The sequence below is a fragment of the Oncorhynchus mykiss genome, chromosome 17 (assembly GCF_013265735.2).
Source record: "Oncorhynchus mykiss isolate Arlee chromosome 17, USDA_OmykA_1.1, whole genome shotgun sequence".
In the NCBI taxonomy this organism is placed as follows: domain Eukaryota; kingdom Metazoa; phylum Chordata; class Actinopteri; order Salmoniformes; family Salmonidae; genus Oncorhynchus; species Oncorhynchus mykiss.
In genome coordinates this window covers 77,245,933-77,266,372 of record NC_048581.1, presented here as the reverse complement: position 1 = coordinate 77,266,372, position 20,440 = coordinate 77,245,933, and the positions used below count along the sequence as shown (strand labels likewise).

Genomic DNA, 20,440 nt, shown 5'->3' with positions numbered 1-20,440 from the left:
ACTGCCCGAGTTACACCAGGAACGCACATTCCCTCCATCAGTGCTCAGACTGTCCGTGATAGGCTGAGAGAGGCTGGAATGAGGGCTTGTAGGCCTGTTGTAAAAAAGGTCCTCACCAGACATCACCAGCAACAACGTCGCCTAAGGGCACGAACCCACCGCCGCTCGACCAGACTGTACTGGCAAAAAGTGCTCTTCACTGACAAGTCACAGTTTTGTTTCAACAGGGGTGATGGTCGGAGGAATGAGCGTTACACCAAGGCCTGTAGTCTGGAGCGGGATCGATTTGGAGGTGGAGGGTCCGTCATGGTCTGGGGCGGTGTGTCACAACATCATCGGACTGAGCTTGTTGTCATTGCAGGCAATCTCAATGCTGTGCATTACAGGGAAGACATCACCCTCCCTCATGTGGTACCCTTCCTGCAGTCTCATCCTAACATGACCCTCCAGCATGACAATGCCACCAGCCATACTGCTCGTTCTGTGCGTGATTTCCTGCAAGACAGGAATGTCAGTGTTCTGCCATGGCCAGCAAAGAGCCCGGATCTCAATCCCTTTGAGCACGTCTGGGAACTGTTAGATCGGAGGGTGAGGGATAGGGCAATTCCCCACAGAAATGTCCGAGAACTTGCAGGTGCCTTGGTGGAAGAGTGGGGTAACATCTCACAGCAAGAACTGGCAAATCTGGTGCAGTCCATGAGGAGGAGGTGCACTTTAGTACTTAATGCAGCTGGTGGCCACACCAGATACTGACTGTTACTTTTGATTTTGACCCCCCTTTGTTTAGGGACACATTTTTCAATTTCTGTTAGTCACATGTCTGTGAAACGTATTCAGTTTATGTCTCAGTTGTTGAATCTTGTTAAGTTCATACAAATATTTACACATGTTAATTTTGCTGAAAATAAACACAGTTGACAGTGAGAGGAAGTTTTTTGTTGAGTTTATATATATATATATATATAATAAAGTATGTTTGCAAATACATGGCAAGACTTCAATATTGCAATCTAGTCATGATCCGCAACACCTTGACCTTTGAAAAGAAAAATGGCCAAATATTGCACAATACAGGTGTGCAAAGTTCTTTATGAGGCTTACCCAAGACGACTGCTGTAATCACTGCCAATGGTGGTGGGGCGGGATTTTGATTAGATTGTTGACAAAAAAATAATTTAAATTAAATCAGTGGCAGGGTAGCCTAGTGGTTAGAGCGTTGGGCTAGTAACCGAAAGGTTGAAAGTTTAAATCCCCGAGCTGACAAGGTACAAATCTGTCGTTCCGCCCCTGAACAAGGCAGTTAACCCACTGTTCCTAGGCCGTCATTGAAAATAAGAATTTGTTCTTAACTGACTTGCCTAGTTAAACAAAGGTAAAATAAAAAATATATTTTAATCCCACTTTGTAACACAATAAAATGTGAAGAAATCCAAGGGGGTGTCAACTTTCTATAGACACTGTAAATCCAGCCATAGGTCAAAAAGGTTGATTTATGATATTGCAGTACATACTGTAAGTGTGATGACAGTATGCAGTATATCAGGAGTAGTAGTATGTCCATACATTTTCATAATGGCGAGAAACAAACCCACACCCCTGACATTGCAAGCAACGTTCTTCACCAACTAAGCCACTTAGGGTCATAATCATATATTTCTACATATCATTCAGAAGAGCAGAGTAACAGAAGACCAGGCCAAATGAATTTTAGATCGACTGGGGCAAGCTCTAACCGCCTACTGTTCATAATGTGTTTCCTGAAATGTCCAGCAGTGCCTGCAGCAGGATTTATGCAAAAAAAAATAGGCCAGGGAATAAAAGTTTTGCTCTATATTTTTTGTTGTTGTTGCTGCTCACAGGGAAAATGTTGTTGATGAATGAAGGAGTCATACAAAGTGAGTTGCTAACAGCTCCATGAGACCTGGGGACCAATTCCTTTGCAGCATGAGTGCGATATGTAGAGATCATTCCCTTAGATGCCCCAGCTGCATCAGAGCTTTGAGTGAGTCACAGGCCTGCCTAGGCATTACCATTTTTGGTAATGAATCACCTCTTTAGAGCTCACAGCACTTGTAATGCAGGATTTCCTTACTTTATATGAATATGGGCTGTAACTAACTCTTGCTAAGACAAAGTGAGAGAGTGGTCATTTTACTTGCAGAAAATACTGAAATGATAGGCTGCATCACATCTGGCCGTGATTGGGAGTCCCATAGGGCAGCGCACAATTGGCCCAGCGCCATCCTGGTTTGGCCAGGGTGGGCCGTCATTGTTAATAAGAATTTGTTCTTAACTGACTTGCCTAGTTAAATAAAGGTTAAATTAAAATTCAAAAAAAATTATATACAGTATAGGTACTCACTTTGGAAATCAACCTGTTAGGCACATATTATGTTTCTGTCTTCAATTCTAACAACACATTACATTTAAGTAAATGGAAATAATGAAGCAACAAAATATGTGTAATTTCATTTAACAATGACTTTCAGTCCTTTCAAGTCCCAAAGACAATTTAAACCATGACCGTGCAAAATGGATGAAAAAGTTTACTCCTTCCCTGGCAGACATTGATAGTTTCTACTGTTTCCAAATTGTTCCAATGTGCTTGAAGAGATATAATGAAACTGAAACAAAGCATAAAAAGTTACATCATGTTCTCAATTATTTCCACAAATTGGCCTCATAATGACAATACCAGTATATCAGCAAAAACATTAGTCAGTTCCAACATTAAGGATTTAACGTGCTCTCCGAAGAGGTGATAATCACATCTATAGTACAGTTCCTCTGGAGGCTGCAACCTGAATATCTGAAACAACTTAGAACTGGTGACACAGGAAAGGATTTATATTGTGGGAGAGACCATTTTTCCTCTCTACTTAATCCAGCCATTTGTTCCTGTGCTGGGCCTTCTAGGCAAATGTTGACATTGACCCGCGTTTTATTTATTACTTTCCTGGTGAATTAGATGAAACGATGTGGGAGGGCTTTGTTAGAAAATGCTCTCTGGGGCTGTTAAAGGTCCAGCTTGTGCTCCGAGTCATTGACCTCTCCTCTCCTGCATTCATTCCTCAGTAGCTTCAGCAATACTAGCACAGGGGCTCAGTCCTATTCCTGACAGTCAATTACATTTCACTAGAGGTAAGGGAGCACAATGGAGTGGGTTATTCACAGCCCAAAACGTGCTGTTTCATCAACATTTGCCTGCTGAGTCCTAAAGAACACACGTGGTCATTCACACAGGAGGGAATGTGACTTGTAAAGCTCAGTCAAACAGAAACAGGCCAGTTCATTATGACCTGAGTAACTAGGGCCCTCTCTCTGCTATCTGCTTATCTCATGTGATTATAGCCTTGTTCCTTTATCCACTGGCTTAGACCACCCCTTTGATTTCCCATGTTTATCTCCTGAGGCACAAGTTGTTTTAAAAAACCTGTTAAAACCTTTTTGGGATAGGGGGCAGCATTTTCACTTTTGGATGAATAGCGTGCCCAGAGTGAACTGCCTCTTACTCTGTCCCAGATGCAATTTATGCATATCATTATGAGTATTGGATAGAAAACACTCTGAAGTTTCTAAAACTGTTTGAATGATGTCTGTGAGTATAACAGAACTCATATGGCAGGCAAAAACCTGAGAAAAAATCCAACCATGAAGTGGGACATCTGAGGTTTGTAATTTTTCAAAGCTTGGCCTACCGAATACACATTGAGATATGGATGAGGTTGCACTTCCTAGATGGCTTCCACTAGATGTCAACAGTATTTTGAAACTTGAATGAGGATTCTACTTTAAAGGAGGGGCTCATGAGACCTCTTTGAGTCAGTGGTCTGGCAGAGAGCCTTGGTCTCATGACGCGCGCTCCTGACAGAGTTACCTCGCGTTCCAGTGCATTTTCTGAAGACAAGGGAATTCTCCGGTTGGAACATTATTCATGTTTTATGTTAGAAACATCCTAACGATTGATTCCATACATCTTTTGACATGTTTCTAAAGGACTGTAACGGAACTTTTCGAGTTTTTGTCTGGATGAAGTGCCTGCGCCTCATGAAGATGGATAACTGGGCTGAACACGCTAACAACAAGTGGCTATTTGGACATAAATTATGTATCTTTATGGAACAAATCAGTCCTTAATTGTCGAACTGGGATTCCTGGGAGTGTCTTCTGATGAAGATCAAAAGTAAGTGAATATTTATGGTGTTGTTTCTAACTTTGTTGATTGCAAAATGGCAGATATTCCTCTGACTGTTTTGGGCTCTGAGCGCCGTTCTCAGATTATGCTTTTTCCGTAAAGTTTTTTTTAAATTTGACACAGCGGTCGCATTAATTAAGGAGAAGTCTATCTTTAATTCTGTGAATAACACTAGCATATTTTATCAATGTTTATTATGAGTATTTCTGCAAAATATTGGACTTGTTAATGTGTGAAAGTTACATATTTTTTTTAAATAATTTGAATTTCGCGCGCCTTTTCAGCGGAATGTTGTCGAAAGGTTAACAACCTTGGAGACAGAACTTAAAGTGACACCTTTTCAGATACAACCCCCCCCCCCCCCCCCCCCACCCACCATTCTACAGTTATTAGACAGCTAGATGCTTTTATTGTTATGGGCAGCCCTCCCAACCCTCTGTTAGCCCCCTAAGGCCGATGTCCACGCCCGCGCGGAAATGTAATTAGCATAATACACAATTCTGTCAGATTAAGCTAGAGATATCATTTTTTTTACATTGGATGTTTCTCAATTCACCGCACCCACCTATGTTGCCTTTTGCTCTATGACCTCCACAAGTGTCAGGAGACTCGTCTGGCGACACTGGAGCCGATCTACCAATTTTAGTCTGTAGCATCTGAACTGTTTCGATGGGCTAATAGCAGTAACACCAAAACTCTTTTTTCATTTTTTATATATATTTTTGATACTTCAAGAGGTCTTAAAATTCTAAATCAAATAGCTAAATGATCCTTGGTATGACCTTCCATATAGCTTAGTATGTGGTTCACGACTTGAACTAGCTAGCTAAGGAGTGGATTTACTAATTTCACAATATGGCGTGTTGTAATGACATTCAAAAACTTTCTGCAGAAGCAGAGTTCATTACAAACCCCAAAACACAATGTATATTTATGTTGAATTATTCTTTCTGTATGCAGTTTAAAGATGGACAGTCAGTCTATAGCCAATGGTAATGAAAAGTTAAACAATTTAATAACATCAAAACATCCACAAACATTCTTTAACATACAATAGCTATATTTTATGTATTTGTACAAAGATGCAATCGAAGGCGATCATCATGGTAACGTTTAGGTTGACTTTCAAACAGGTTTACTATGATTACTTTTTTGGAGTTGAATGGCATTGTCTACAATGACATGCAAGTTGTAATGAGCAAGGCTGTTCTAAGAACATGGGAACAACATGAATGCTTTAATTGGTATTTTGATGAGCTAGAATAGATCAAGTGGCAACTCGGTTGATAATTGTCTGCATGTTAGCTGGCACATAAAACCACTGAATCATAACCTCACTGTGGAAACAGCAGAAGTACTTTCCTGTTATCAACTGAGAGTTCTCAGAGCCCTTGCCTTAGATCTTTTGGCATTTCATGTGATATAACTGAGGCATCTGTTTTGTATTGTTATTTTTTTCATATATAAAACCAGGAAATAAGTTGATGAACAGCTTTTGTACACATATTAAAATCATATTTAATGAATGCATTTCAAATATAAAATGCCAATATTTGCTTCAACTGAAACAGGCTGACATCATCTGCTCACATACACATGTAGTTTGCTAAATGATGACTGGGCATGAGATCTGGTAGTATAAGACAAGGATCAATGTGGACTGGAGATTTCTTTTTCTTCCTTTTTACATTTGAATTGATGTCAAACAGTTGGTGCATTTGACAAAAAAATGCAAAAAGCCTCAAAGGTTTTCACTGATTTGCAGTAATATAAAACACTCCCACATACAATAATATATACATTTGGAAATTATGCATTCTGTTACAGCTTGATAAAACAAACAGCTTTATAAAATGAAGATGGCAGTGCAGCTGACAATGACACATTACATTTGACATTGGATTGTGATTGGTACAGATTATGTAATCGACTTACTTTATGTCCCCTCCCCTCCACCAGTCTAATGAAAGTATTGTCCTAAGGATGGATGATGGACCGTTTTCCTTGCTCTCACGCTGTGCTCTGATTCGTGGTTCCTTTGACTTCCATGGATACCTTCTTTTCTTTGCGACCTGCGTACTCGCCGATGAAGGAGCCATCTTCGTTGAACTGGATGTCCTCATCCCCATAGTCCACCAGGCTGTCCCCACTGTCCTCTGCTTTGATCTGTCCGCTCAGAGAGTGCTGGCTGCCCTTCAGTGGCTTCTCATCATTGTCACTGTGTCACAACATGACGGCACAAAGACAGGGGATTTCAAAACCACCTAATTTCACTCATGGCTTAACTCTATGGGCTTTATTGGTAAGGACAGGGACACAGGCAGGTTTGAACCCAAAGAGCTTAAATGAAGAGCTTCGGTGATTGGCAGCAATGTTTACGGATGAAAAATGATCAGATATGTGCACTAGTAAAGGGCACTCCTGTCAAGTGTACTTAAACCCTACATGTACAGTATATCAATGTATGTGACAATGAATGGGATAATTAAAAGAAGATGGGGTATTGATTTGGTTGTCAGGCTGATGCAGATGTCGACCGTGCACATGCTGCAGTCACAAGGTGCATTTTAACCCTGTCTGTATGGGGAGAGATGCTCAGGCTGTAGTTTTCATTGAATTATTCAACACGAGAGTGATCACATAAAGGGTTCATTGTATAGACTAATGGTTTGGATTGGCATCATGCTGCTCCTACATGGGAAATGATGGTGAAGTCAGGTGCTTCAGGGATCTGAGCATTTTTTGATTTTGGAGTAAAAATACAATAAATGTGCTTTCCTGTGGTTTGACATTGGGGGCCATATATAGGGACCAGACGCAACATTCTACTTCACAACTTTACTGTGACCACATGATGAAGATGTCTAGGCTACTTCTGATTCATAACTTCCAGTTAGGTTCTGAGTGTGAGACTACTGATTGAAGTGAAGTGTGGGTCTCTGAGTTGCACTCTGTGAGTGTGATCTGAATCGGACCAGTGAAAGATTAATGAATTGAGCACAGATTTTACTGCCCCGGAGATGAGCTGCATTCAATTACACAGATTGGTTTTAGCCTCCTGCTGGGTTGTGTTGTGGCCAGGCAGCCTTCCTTCATTGAGCTCCATTCAGAAACAAATAGTAACATCTGAACAATGAGGCTGTTACTGCTAATGACCTGAGCTCTACCAGGACACATCTACCTAATAACAATGCACAATATAGGGTGATACCACATCAACATCACTGATGTGTAAACAACAACGGGAGTATTTGTTGCTGTTTACCACATGTTTAGAGTACATGTTACTCAGCCCATCACATGTCTTGAACAGGGATGTCTGTGAAGGTCTGTGTTAAGCTCATGCATGTAGGGTTTTCTTTTTAAATCAGGAGAAATGCAGAGATAGAATTATACAATGTGATAATTCAAAACAAAGTTAATATATGAGCTGATTTCTGAATTAGTGATACAATGGTGGTTGGTGGTATGATTACCTGTATTCACAGAAGGTGTCATCATGGATACCCTGGGACTCTAGGTCTGGATGAAGATCCTCTTTCTCCTTTACTGGTCGGAGAGAAAGATCAATGTTTAGGGTACCTTGAGTACAGTACAACATTCAATAAACAACTTTATACCATGTTAAAGACAAAGTAATGTTCTGCTAAAACACCTTACAAGTTCTCACACATTCCTGAGTACAACATACTCAGTGCTTGATGTCAGCAACATTTACAATATGAGTAACAACTGAATCCTAATTTCAAAAGGGAAAGCTAACTATCAGTGAAAGTGCAGGAGGTAGTGTTTAATGAATGCATCACAGAACAAAGCCCTGGGATTTAGACTGTCTTTCTGATATGATAGGCGATTAGCTGAGCTGAACCTGGCGCTCAATAAGTGAATAAAGATGAAAGGTACTGTAAATGACCCCCTATCCCCCACAGACAGGACTGGCATTAAGATCCCCACCGCTGGCATGTGACCATAACATTTACATATCTTCTGTGTATTCTGTGCATTCTATGTTTTGTTATTCAAATGCTGCATATTTCAAATATGCTGTATTTATTTAAATGTTATAAATATAAATGCATATGCTCCAATTAATTTAAGTTCTCATTATACTGTAAATATCAGCATTGAAATGTTGAACAGTGGTGTGATGTATATTTCTACTACTAATAATGTATCAGCTTAAATATGTCTATAATGGTGTCCAGAGTGATCATTTCTCTTTGGTAATAAAGACTCTAAATGGAAATATAATTATGCCTAGTGCAGTGATTTGTTAGCATTCATAAGGTGCAATGTGTGTGCGTGTGTGTGTTTGAGTACCTACCGGAATATTTCCCTCCTTTATTTCTGTTGACAAAGCAGGCGATTAACACCATGAGTGTGAGGAGAGCCGCGACACACATCAGTCCGATGAACCAGCCCTGGGTAGAGATTCCTCCATGGATGCTTGCCAGACCTGAGGAGAGAAGAAGAAACAACAACACTTTGACTTTGACTCTGCCTTTCATGAGGACACTTGATTGAATGTTTACATCGACAAAGTCTATTGGATGCAGAGGCAGCAGGTGATGTTGAAATGGAAGTGTACCAGTATTAATATTAAACAGCTAATCCCCTTGTCTAATTAATCAACTGAGGAGGTTGTTCAAATGGAATTCCTTTCACCAAGTCACAAAAAATATATCAAAAATCCTATTGACACAGAGAACCATGCATGATACCTTGAGACATGTTCAAGGACATTGGTGCACCGGCATACTTAATACAACTTCAATTGGTTATGGTGATTATGTGTGTAGGGATTTGACTGGGGGGTGGGAGAGCTTTTTCTTCTTTTCCAATAGCATCCCTGCTCACTTTAGCCCTGGTCCTGATTACATATTCAAAAATACTAGTATTATCAACCCAGTTGTTAGTCATAAGGTGCACAGTGTACACAGTCCCAAGCTCCAGCCCCTCAATCACGTGGAAAGTGTTAGAGGAGTTAACTGCCTCAGAGATATTCTAGTTACCTTTACCTAGGTGCACAATCAGGGAGGGTTAGTACTCATGGGAAGGGTTAAAGGGTTATCTACAGAGCGTTCGATGAAATAACTAAATAATAAATAATAATGTTTGCAAAGTTGTCACGAACTGAGGAACTAATATTCAACAGGGCTGTGATTGACAGACAGATGAAGGAGGAAGAGGGGATACATGGCAGAACAGGGTTAGTAAAGGATTAAGGACAGTACACACAAAAAACATGGATCTAAAGCTGGCCAGGGACTTGTTGATGAAGTCAATCCATTTGCTTATGCACATACAGTGCAGTATATATAGTCTAACATATGTGTCTCATGTTTAATACTACTGGAGGATATAGAATGAAGGCTTATCAATAACTGGCACATTTCCTGAATCACTTGAAATGAAATTGACAAAGGAAAAGGAAAGCCAAGGAAAGCCAGCAAAGCTGAAGAGAGTATGTGTCCATTGAAACATGCAGACTAAATGAACAATCCAAAACCCTGCTTATTGACCTTGCGTGTTCATTTTCTTAATACAACTGATTGCTATCGCTTTCAAATCACATAGATTGTGCTTCTCTCTACAACAGTATACATTTCGACGGAAATGTTGAATATCAGGGGTGAGCAGAAGTCCCTGTGCCTCACTGCAGCTTAACTCATGTACACAGCGATGCTGCATACATTAGACAATAACAGACTAATAAAGTCTCTGAAGAATGACACTCCAGGAAATCAAAGAACCACTGCAGCTGGAGGGAGGGTGAGAATAATGCACCACTTCAAATTGCAAGTTTGAAAAGAAAGGTTGCACAGCTTTGGTACGACAGGTCAACGGCAAACAATCCCCTTCATCTCCCTCAGGCAAACATGCAAATCTTCGACTGTGTCTCCTGCTCAGGTGTTTGCTCAGGTGATAATTCAGAACACAAGGACACCTGTGTCTGGGCTGCCCATCCCTGTGAGCACAAACGACACACCATGGGTAAAGCTGGTGTATGACTGTAACTATGGTAATTCCCATCATTTGCTTAGTATGATTATTCTAAGTGACAAAAAATATCCCAGGCTTTGGCGTGTCTGTCATTGCACTGCTCTGCCTGGTATTAAAGGCTGCAGAAAGCATCTGTTGCCACAGCAGGGAGCGCAGCCCTGGCCCTGCCACAACGCCTGCAAAATGGCTCTTCAAAGTCAGGGAGATCTTTTAAAGCTGAGCCCAGTACACTTAAATATTCTGATCTACAGCTATCAACAGTTTCCACTTATCCACTTATCTCAGTTTCCCCTAAATATCACCCTCTCTGTAAGAGCTCACACCTCCTGCTCCTCCTCCTCACTCGGCCTGACTAGGCCTACATTTACTCCAGCTCAAATATTGCTACTGTATGGACATTTGCTTGTCCAACAGCACTATTGTTGTTTCCTCAGTTGAAGGTTAAATGAAGGTGGCAGGTGATGGTTTGGTCAATATCTTGCTGTGTAAAGGAGGACTTTGGCCCAACAAATCAATTAGACATATGACAAATACACAGCAAGATATTGACCAAGCCATCACCAGACATTTCCATTTAACCTTTTTTAAACTACACTCACACCTTCAGGTATGGAATAGATTATTTATTTAACTAGGCAAATCAGTTAAGAATAAATTCTTATTTACAATGACTGTTCCTAAACAGTGGGTTAACTGCCTGGTTCAGGGGCAGAACAACAGATTTCTACCTTGTCAGCTCAGGGATTCAATCTAGCAACCTTTCGGTTACTGGCCCAACGCTCTAACCACTAGGCTACCTGCCGCCCCTTAAAAAACAGGACTGTCTCTTAATGAGTTTGTTGAGGTGTTTGCGGGACTTTAACTCAACATCAATTCTTAAGCTAGTTTTTATTGATTGAAGTTAAGCTCAAAATAGAGAAGAGTATTTTTATCATATGGTATCACTAGAGTTTAGTGTTTTCACTACAGGTGACTGGTGGCACCTTAATTGGGGAGGACAGGCTCATAGTAATGGTAGGTACGGAATGATTGAACGGTATCAAACACATCAAAGACATGGTTTCCATGTGCTTGATGCCATTCCATTCTCATTTATTATGAGCCTTCATCCCCTCACCAGCCTCCTGTGGTTTTCACCTATGGCTATCATTGCCATATTGAACACAATTGGTTGTATGAATACCTATGTTGGAACGGGTGAACTTGGCCATATGGGAGACTGTAGTGCTTGGACATGAGGGGGAGGCAGACTGGCCTGAAAAGGAAGACATCTGAAGATTATTGTCTATTTTTTGAGTCAGGGAGCGGGAGCTACAGTCTACTGACTAATAAAACTTTTAGTACGCTACAACTACAGGTATAGTGGACTGATATGAATTTTTAGTCTACAGATATGTCTCATATAACAACTAGTCTGGGTGGTTACTACTACAGAGCAAATTAAATCAAATCAAGCTTTATTTATACCACACATTTCAGACAAGGAATGCAATGCAATGTGTTTCACAGGAAAAAACGAATACAAAACAATAAAAACAAGGCTGAAATATTTACTACACAACAAACAAAAGAATGAAAAAACTGAATGACTAAAAAGCACTCTAAGGAAAAAAAAAAAACGTATGTGCTTTAAGATCTCCTTTAAAAATGTCCACAGTTTCGGCCCACCTCAGGTTCTCTGGCAGGCTATTCCAGAGGCCGGGGGCATAATAACTAAAGGTATCCTCTCCATGCATCTTGGTCCTAGTCTTTGGGAAAGTTAAACGGCCAGTGCCAGAGGACCTGAGAGACCTACTGGGTACATAACTTAAAAGCATGTCTGACTTTTAATTGGGGTGCGCAATCGTGGCTTGAGCAATGAATACCATCAAACAACAAGCAAATAAGGTCTAATGTGTGGTTAGAGGTGATCATTGGTAATGATTTATACTACAGGAAGGGACTTTTCCTCTGATGAAACAAAGACGGCATCATTTGAACTTTTATTGACACTACAATATACAGCATATGCACGTCTGATAGCCTTCCTGTATGCTGTACCTAAAGCTTAATTTGATCCCTCTGTTTGTAATACGTGTGACATTGAGCCTAATGTTGTTGGAACAAAAGTCAATATTAATTTACAGATTCACTAATGAGACTGGATTCATATGAATTTATAAACGGGATCCTCATTACCATTGTTACTGCAGAGAAACCCACAAACTTTGTCTGAAAACAGCGGAGTCTGTATTGGTCTACTAATGAACGGAGGCATCAGAGTGCTCAGCGCTGATGGCAAGGGCACGCAACAGAGAAGGGCAATTATTCACAGATGAGGGGAGTATCTGCATCATCTTAGTTCCTTATTGGTGTGAAATATTATGTGTCTTAATGGTTGCTGACATCAGACTTGTTTTCTAAATGCCTGCTTGACCTAGTCAACCATGCAGGCAACTGGGCCAGGAGCTGCGTCTCCAAGATTCACCTCCCACCTGTATTTCAGCCCTTTATCCATATTCATGCACTCACAACTAGTTTATGTTAAAGAAACCGCATACAGTATAGCTTATAGAAATCATACTAACAGATATCAGAAGAATAGTCTTTGTCAGAAATGGAATGTGAGAGCTACAGTAGTACTCAAGTATCCACCAAGGATTTGATACCAATAATTGATGGATGACTCATGCAGAAATAAATCAATGTAGTTATTTTGCAGAGAATATACCTGTAGGGATGATTTCCATCAGTGTTAGACTACAGAAGTTGCTTTGTGCTGCACATAAACAGAAATCTACATACTGACAGTGGATACCACTGTGGAAACTGGTGAGGAGATGGAAAATAAGAAAGGAAAGCATTACCAAGCAGATACATGTATGGAAAGTGGTTTTAGCTTCCACACCACACAGTGAACGTATCATCAAGAAGATGGATACCCACCTGACGGGCACACATTATTATCAATTGCATAAGTTAAAAGCCTTACGTACTTCAGCATGGCACAGCAAGAACATGTGCTGACACCAACTGCAATATAAGCATGAAAAAGATGCAAAATGTTTCCCTACATAAATGTGATGGGAGATCCAATCATGTATATTAAGTAGATTACAACTCAGGGCCATCTCCGTCTTTCCTGAGTTTACAGGGTATATATTCAAAACAATACTACATTAGTCACTTTACCCCTATCTATACTATCTATACTGTATGTACAGAATGTATTCACAGCCCTTGACATTTTCCACATTTTGTTGTGTTACATCCCGAATTTAAAATGCATAAAAAATAAAAAAATAAATGTATTACTGGCCTATACACAATACCCCATAACGTAAAAGTGGAAATAGTTTTTCTAAATGTTTTAAATTCATAAAACATGAAAAGCTGAAATGTCTTGAGTAAATAAGTATTCAAGAACCCCTCTATTATGCAAGCCTAAATAAAAAATGTGCTTAACAAGTCAAATAATAAGTAGCATGCTTTAAAAAAGCAGACATTGAATATCCCTTTGAGCATGGTGAAGATATTCATTACAATTTAGATGGTTTATCAATACACCCAGTCACTACAAAGATACAGACGTCCTTCCTAACTTAGTAGCTGGAGAGGAAGGAAACCGCTCAGGGATTTCACTATGAGGCCACTCGTAACTTTGGAGCAGTTACAGAGTTTACTGTCTGTCATAGGAGAAAACTGAGGATGGATCAAAGACATTGTAGTTACTCCACAATAATAACCGAATTGACAGAGTGAAAAGAAGGACGCCTGAATACAAAGTGTTAATTTTGGGGCAAATACAATACATTACTGAGTACTAGGGTTGAATGGCGGGAACGGCGGGAACCCGGGTATCTAGATTTACCAGGATTTTCCCTCCCAAAACCACTATCTTTTCCCGGGATAACAGAGGAACCGGTAAAATATTATAAATTATTTTTATGAACAGCATGGCTTGAAATGGAACTATTAAATTATGTGCAATGTCTAAATCTGGCTTCTCTGCAGACTCTGCATGATGAATCAACGCTCAGGTTGGTGACAGACAGCCCATCTCAGTATGGAGTGCAATTCACAATGCATGTAGACCTGTTATCTCATCATGGTAACTTTTTTTCTTGTGACAGGTAGGCCTACATTTGTTCCAGCATTGCCTATACTACAGTAATATAAAGACCGAATGCACTTACTGACCGAATGTAATTTACTGTACCCATAATCATCTGGCTTTCGGGGGTCACCTTGTTTTTTAATTGTTAATGTCACATCTGCTCCTGCCACACCCCCTAGTGGACATCCGGTGTCACCTTGACCTGCAGCCACTTCTCCAGTACACACTCTCTCTCTCTCTCTCTCTCCCTCCCTTTCTGTTTGTTTGTAATTGTGTGGTTGGAGACAGGTGTGCTGGAGCCAGAGCGGATCCTCACCAGCTGCAACCCCTTCCATAATCAAGATCTCTACAAATACTCAGTCCTGCATCTTCCACTCTGCCAGATCGTAATCTCTGCTCAGTCAGTTTATGATTCTAGCTATTTATGATTATTCAAGACCCTGTTACCCTGCTGTGTCTGTTTCCCTGCCTGACGCTGTTTATCCTCTCACTACAGTTTTGCCGTTCTGACTCTGGCTCCTGGCTCCTGTTCCACATCTCACCAACCTGCTACCCTGTTCTGCATTCACCACACCACCACTCCATTGGATTCTCTCCGGACCTGTTTACCCTGTTCCAACCCAGCTCACTCCAACCTCAGCCTCCACATTAGTTTCCTACTACTCATCTGAGCTTCCCCAGATCTGCACTCCATATCCCCCTGTGTTACAATAAATACCTTAGTTTATTCATCCCTGTTTCTTGGTCTGAGTCTGCTCTTGGGTTCCCCTGTGCTGCTCCGCCTAACAGTAAAGTTTTGCACTTTTTTAATTTGCAGCTGCAGAGTTTTATAATAGCCTATCACTTGAATATCATTGCTTTAAATCACTGCACATATGAGCACTCTCTCACAGTCTTCCTCTCTCTCCATTAACACCATTCAAATGGCATCCAAAATAGACAATCCTGTTCTAGATTTATATATAGATGTCCTAGCCTAACTCTTTCAGGTAATAAATTCAATGCAGTATTAGCCTTATATTTAGCTCATTTCTGATGGGTTATGCATTATAAGCTTCTAACGTATATCCTCTGTCTCTTGCACAATACCCAAGCACCTGTGCTCCGCTGGCCTCTCTCCTTAACAAACACTCCTTAGCTCTTGGAGTCCCATGCAGGAAAAGCTAGACTAGAATAGCCTGCTGGACTTTTAGTTATTTATTTTTGCATTTCTTATACCAATAGACTATTCGAAGAGGGACGCAAGCTCTTTTTGCTGAATGTTAAATACAGCAGCCAATAGAACTCACGGATAGTTTGAAAGAGTGAATACGCTTTGGCGGTAAGCTATAGCAATTATTTATTCAGACCCTAACCATTCAATCTTTGTGACGTGAAATTAAAGCCTTCTGCATCTAATTCTAGTTCTATATTACTCAAGGATTTCATTAGAATGATGAAGATAAGGACTACGAAACATATTTCTATTAACTGTTGAAAGTGAGAAAGGAACAAAGCAACAATAGAGAAAGAGGAGGAAAGCTAATAACATTAGGGGAAATATTATGAAAGGTATATATACTACTTATACAAATAGGCTCTATTATATTTCAACGATATAATCAAATTTGCTAGCCTATACTTGTAACTTTGTATACTGCATGTGCTGCACCAGAATCACATGTTCTCTTCTGCTTTATCATGGTTTGAAAGATGTGCGTAATTCCAGTCCATATAATACAATACAGTAAAAGTTCACACTCAAAAATATTAGCCTACTGGAGCTAGATTAATTTAAATCCAGACATATTTATATGCTTTATAACGCTTTTGAATGACACTTCCGTTTTGGCGGGTACATTTGTAAAATACCAGGAAAATATTCAACCCTACTGAGTACTACTCTCCATATTTTCAAGCATAGTGGTGGCTGCATCATGTTATGAGTATGCCTCTAATGGTTAAGGACTGGGGAATTTTTCATGATATAAAAAAAAAATAGAATAGAGCTAATCACATGCAAGATCCTAGAGGAAAACCTGGTTCAGTCTGCTTTTCAGCAGACACTGGGAGATGAATTCATCTTTCTGCAGGACATTAAACTAAAACACAAGGCCAAATCTACACTGGAGTTCCTCACCAAGCAGACAGTTAATGTTCCTGACTGGCCGAGTTACAGTTTTAACTTAAAACTTCTTGGATATAGGGGGCGCCCTTTTAATTTTTGGATAAAACAACGTTCCCATATTAAACAAGATATTTTGTCACGAAAAGATGCTCGACTATGCATATAATTGACAGCTTTGGAAAGAAAACACTCTGATGTTTCCAAAACTGCAAATATATTATCTGTGAGTGCCACAGAACTGATGCTACCGGCGAAACCAAGATGAAATTTCAAACAGGAAGTGCCCCAGATTTTGATGGCGCTGTGTTCCAATGTCTCCTTATATGGCTGTGAATGCGCCAGGAATGAGCTTACACTTTCTGTCGTTTCCCCAAGGTGTCTGCAGCATTGTGACGTATTTGTAGGCATATCATTGGAAGATTGACCATTTTACACTACATCTACCAGGTGCTCGCTTGGTGTCCTCTGTCGCAATTATTGCGTAATCTCCAGCTGCGTGTATTTTTCCATTTGCTTCAGAGGAGAAACCCAACTGCCACGAATGATTTATCATCGAATAGATATGTGAAAAACACCTTGAGGATTGATTCTAAACAACGTTTGCCATGTTTCTGTCGATATTATGGAGTTAATTTGGAAAAAAGTTTGGCGTTGTAATGACTGAATTTTCTGTTTTTTTTCTTAGCCAAACGTGATGAACAAAATGGAGTGATTTCTACTACACAAATAATATTTTTGGAAAAACTGAACATTTGCTATCTAACTGAGAGTCTCCTCATTGAAAACATCCGAAGTTCTTCAAAGGTAAATGATTTTATTTGAATGCTTTTCTTGTTTTTGTGAAAATGTTGCCTGCTGAATGCTAGGCTTAATGCTATGCTATCTATCAATACTCTTACACAAATGCTTGTGTAGCTATGATTGAAAAACATATTTTGAAAATCTGAGATGACAGTGTTGTTAACAAAAGGCTAAGCTTGTGAGTGAATATATTTCTTTCATTTAATTTGCGAACGTTGCGTTATGGCAATGAGCTTGAGGCTATGATTACGCTCCCGGATACGGGATTGCTCGACGCAAGAATTTAATCTACTAAAAATCTATGGCAAGACCTGAAAATTGTTGCCTAGCAATGATGTCTAGCAACAAAATGCTAGACATCTACCTCAATTACCTCGTACCCCTGAACATTGACTCAGTACTGGGACCCCGTGTATGTAGCCAAGTAATCGTTACTTCATTGTGTATTTACTCCTTGTGTTATTATTCTCTCTGCAATGTTGGGAAGGGCCCGTAAATTAACATTTCACTATTAGTCTGCTCCTATTATTTACAAAGCACGTGACAAAAAAAACATGATTTGATTTGACATTACTCCCACACACGGAGAAAGTATATTTATTTGGATTTCATACCATAATGGTGTTTTGTTTAGTAAATCAATCTAAACATGCATTCTTGCATTTAATTAATCCCAGAAGCCTGCTTACTGTGTTTGATTGAAAAGGATGCTATGTTTTGTTAACCATTTATATCAATTTACAAGCCCTTACTATTAGAGAGTACCCAAATCAATTATGACTATTGTTAGACAGAAGCTATGTGTGATGTGGCACCACAGTGCAGACCCTCCATTACACATTCAAGTGCACTTGCTTATTTTCATTAGATTCTAATCATCTTTGACTGGTGTCACCCCCTTATCTCCACTCCCAAAGACTCAGTTGAATTGAGCTTGGCCTGGTTCCGACAGAGTACATCTAACACTCCACTGAAGTAGAACTGACATAGAATTCATAAGATGAAAATGTTGTGTCATATGCATGAGCCAAACATTGCAATGGCAATCTACTTACTTTACCAATTCCTATATAATTATACAATACAGAAAATGTGCATTTTCCCTTGCTGAAGGCAATTCTCTTTTCCAGCCGTTTGTTTCATATCTCGCTTTCTCCTTCAAATCAATAAGCATTTGCTCTTTTATGACAATGATGAATGAAACCCCTTCTCACACCCTTATGATATTGTTTACCCACAAACATTACTTAGATGGAGATATGAAAAGCCTGGCAGTTGGAGCCAATATCACATTCCCTGAAATTCAATGAGCTAATACATTACTGAAATGGCTTGGTCATCTACAGTGTACAGGCTTGGTCATTTACGGTGTACAGGCTTGGTCATTTACAGAATACATCATCCCTCTAATACAAAGTCCTGCTACCACGTCTCGCTATTTCCCCCAACAATAAACCCATACCCCCCTTCCATTCTCAAAGGATTTCCTCCAGTATCCCCCTGCCACACCTCGGCCTGTGTGACTTACGTGCTTCAGGCGTGGTGGTGCTCTCCTTGCTGACCCGGGGCCCACAGCCCACCCTGGTGCAGGGGCGCAGGTAGAACTTGTATCTGCTGATAGCCTCCAGGTTCTGCAGGACCCACATGGTGGTGTCAGGGTTGCTGATATCCACAGTCTGCAGGACACCCACCTCCTCTGTGTCGTTGACTAAACACACACAGAGACTCGATTAAACGTGTCTTCATGTATTAATGGACACAAAGGATATCTCTGATACAGAAGGAAAAAATAAGCATTTGATTGATCATTTGAAAAGGACACTCATAATATGTTGTGGGTTTGGTAGATATAGGACCACATTGTGTGAGCATGTAATCATGGGTTGCATGTTTCGTCACAATGTTGTTTTGAATGTTTGTTTTGGACTGATGGCCAACTGAGCATTCTACTCAATGTATTGTCAATGAGCGCTGATAAAGATTGAATCAAAGGTGCATTAGAGTGGCTTAGAAATACAATACCATTCAAAAGGAGGCAAATAATTACAAGGAAAATCTTTTTAATCATTTTGATGTTGCCAGGTTGGCTTTAGATGCAGTATAACGTTAGCTAGTTAGCTAAGATTGAGGGGAGGACACCGGATTTTAGCGAGCTACTGTTAGCATTGCTAGCTATTCTTGACAAACTTTGCTAGCTAATGACAACATTTCCATCTGTCTAAAGTAAATTTGATGACATGATAATGCTGGCAAAGTTGTTTCCTACTGAACATTTGACTACTTTAGCAATGTCGTCGTATTTCCAGGCACTATAGTGTAATTTAGACTAAACAGTCGTTAGCCTCCATCCAGAATGACTGGGCTTATCACGACTTTAGGACACCACTATTCACAACAATGGCATGACACGACCGAGTGATGGAGGTGCAACCTGTGAACAACATCTGATTTGCATTGGTAGTTGGTTCTCCCTTCCCTAGAGATGGAACTGGCCATCAATCTAACAGTGTAGGTCCTGTGAAACCTGTGAAATATTAAGTTAGCAAATAACCTCTATGAAGCTGGGCTCAGCCCTGGAACAGCTTTGCAGCAGCTTTTCAATTCCTCTGCTGCTTCCTCTGGTGCATTATCTTTACCATTAACATCACTTCCTCCAAAACCACTCACTTCAAAAGAGTCCATCAGCTTTATCATGATTGCACAATGAAAACGTCCCTTCTTCTGAAATACAACATGACACTTTTGACCCTCTTGTGCAGCGGAAAAATCAAAAACCATTAGGGAGAGTTACTTTGCAAAGCTGTCTTTGAAATGTTTTAATCAGCCTCATCATCGTTATTGTTTCAGGCCAGGGAGGGACACACACATACACATTATTGTTGTCCTGTGACTGTTTAATCTGGGTCGTTGGTTGTGACGAAGTCCCCGGTGGACAGGATGGGGTCAGTAACCAAGACCATAAAAGGCCGTGACACGCTGGCCTTGGTCAGCGCTGCTGGTGCCGGATCACAACACATCACACAGGCCAGATACTGACCCCTCTCTCACCAAGGGGGTCATTCTACATTCATACTATCAATGAGTCACACTGGATATCCACTTCCATGCTTTCTGATGCCATCCAATAATGCCATCCAATAACAGACGTTTAACATTTAGCTGTATTCAACCCTCATTCTTTTCTCCTTGAGGGTATTTTTCATCTGAGTATTTGTTCTCCATTTGATCATATTCTCAT

The 20,440-nt window shown here is 40.2% G+C and overlaps 1 protein-coding gene across 7 annotated transcripts in view; it reads right to left on the bottom strand.

The window, feature by feature from the left end:
• Positions 1 to 5,180: 5,180 nt before the first annotated feature.
• Positions 5,181 to 20,440, bottom strand: part of LOC110494606 (neural cell adhesion molecule L1-like protein) — a 94,318-nt gene continuing 79,058 nt past the window's right edge. For all 7 annotated transcript variants that reach the window (XM_021569822.2, XM_021569828.2, XM_021569826.2 and 4 more), the window contains 4 exons: positions 18,731 to 18,910; positions 8,520 to 8,651; positions 7,672 to 7,744; positions 5,181 to 6,413 (listed from right to left, as the gene is read on the bottom strand). In XM_021569822.2, the coding sequence (XP_021425497.2) occupies positions 6,206 to 6,413; positions 7,672 to 7,744; positions 8,520 to 8,651; positions 18,731 to 18,910 (593 nt within the window). In that variant the 3' untranslated portion in view covers positions 5,181 to 6,205. The remainder of the gene's footprint in view (positions 6,414 to 7,671; positions 7,745 to 8,519; positions 8,652 to 18,730; positions 18,911 to 20,440) is intronic.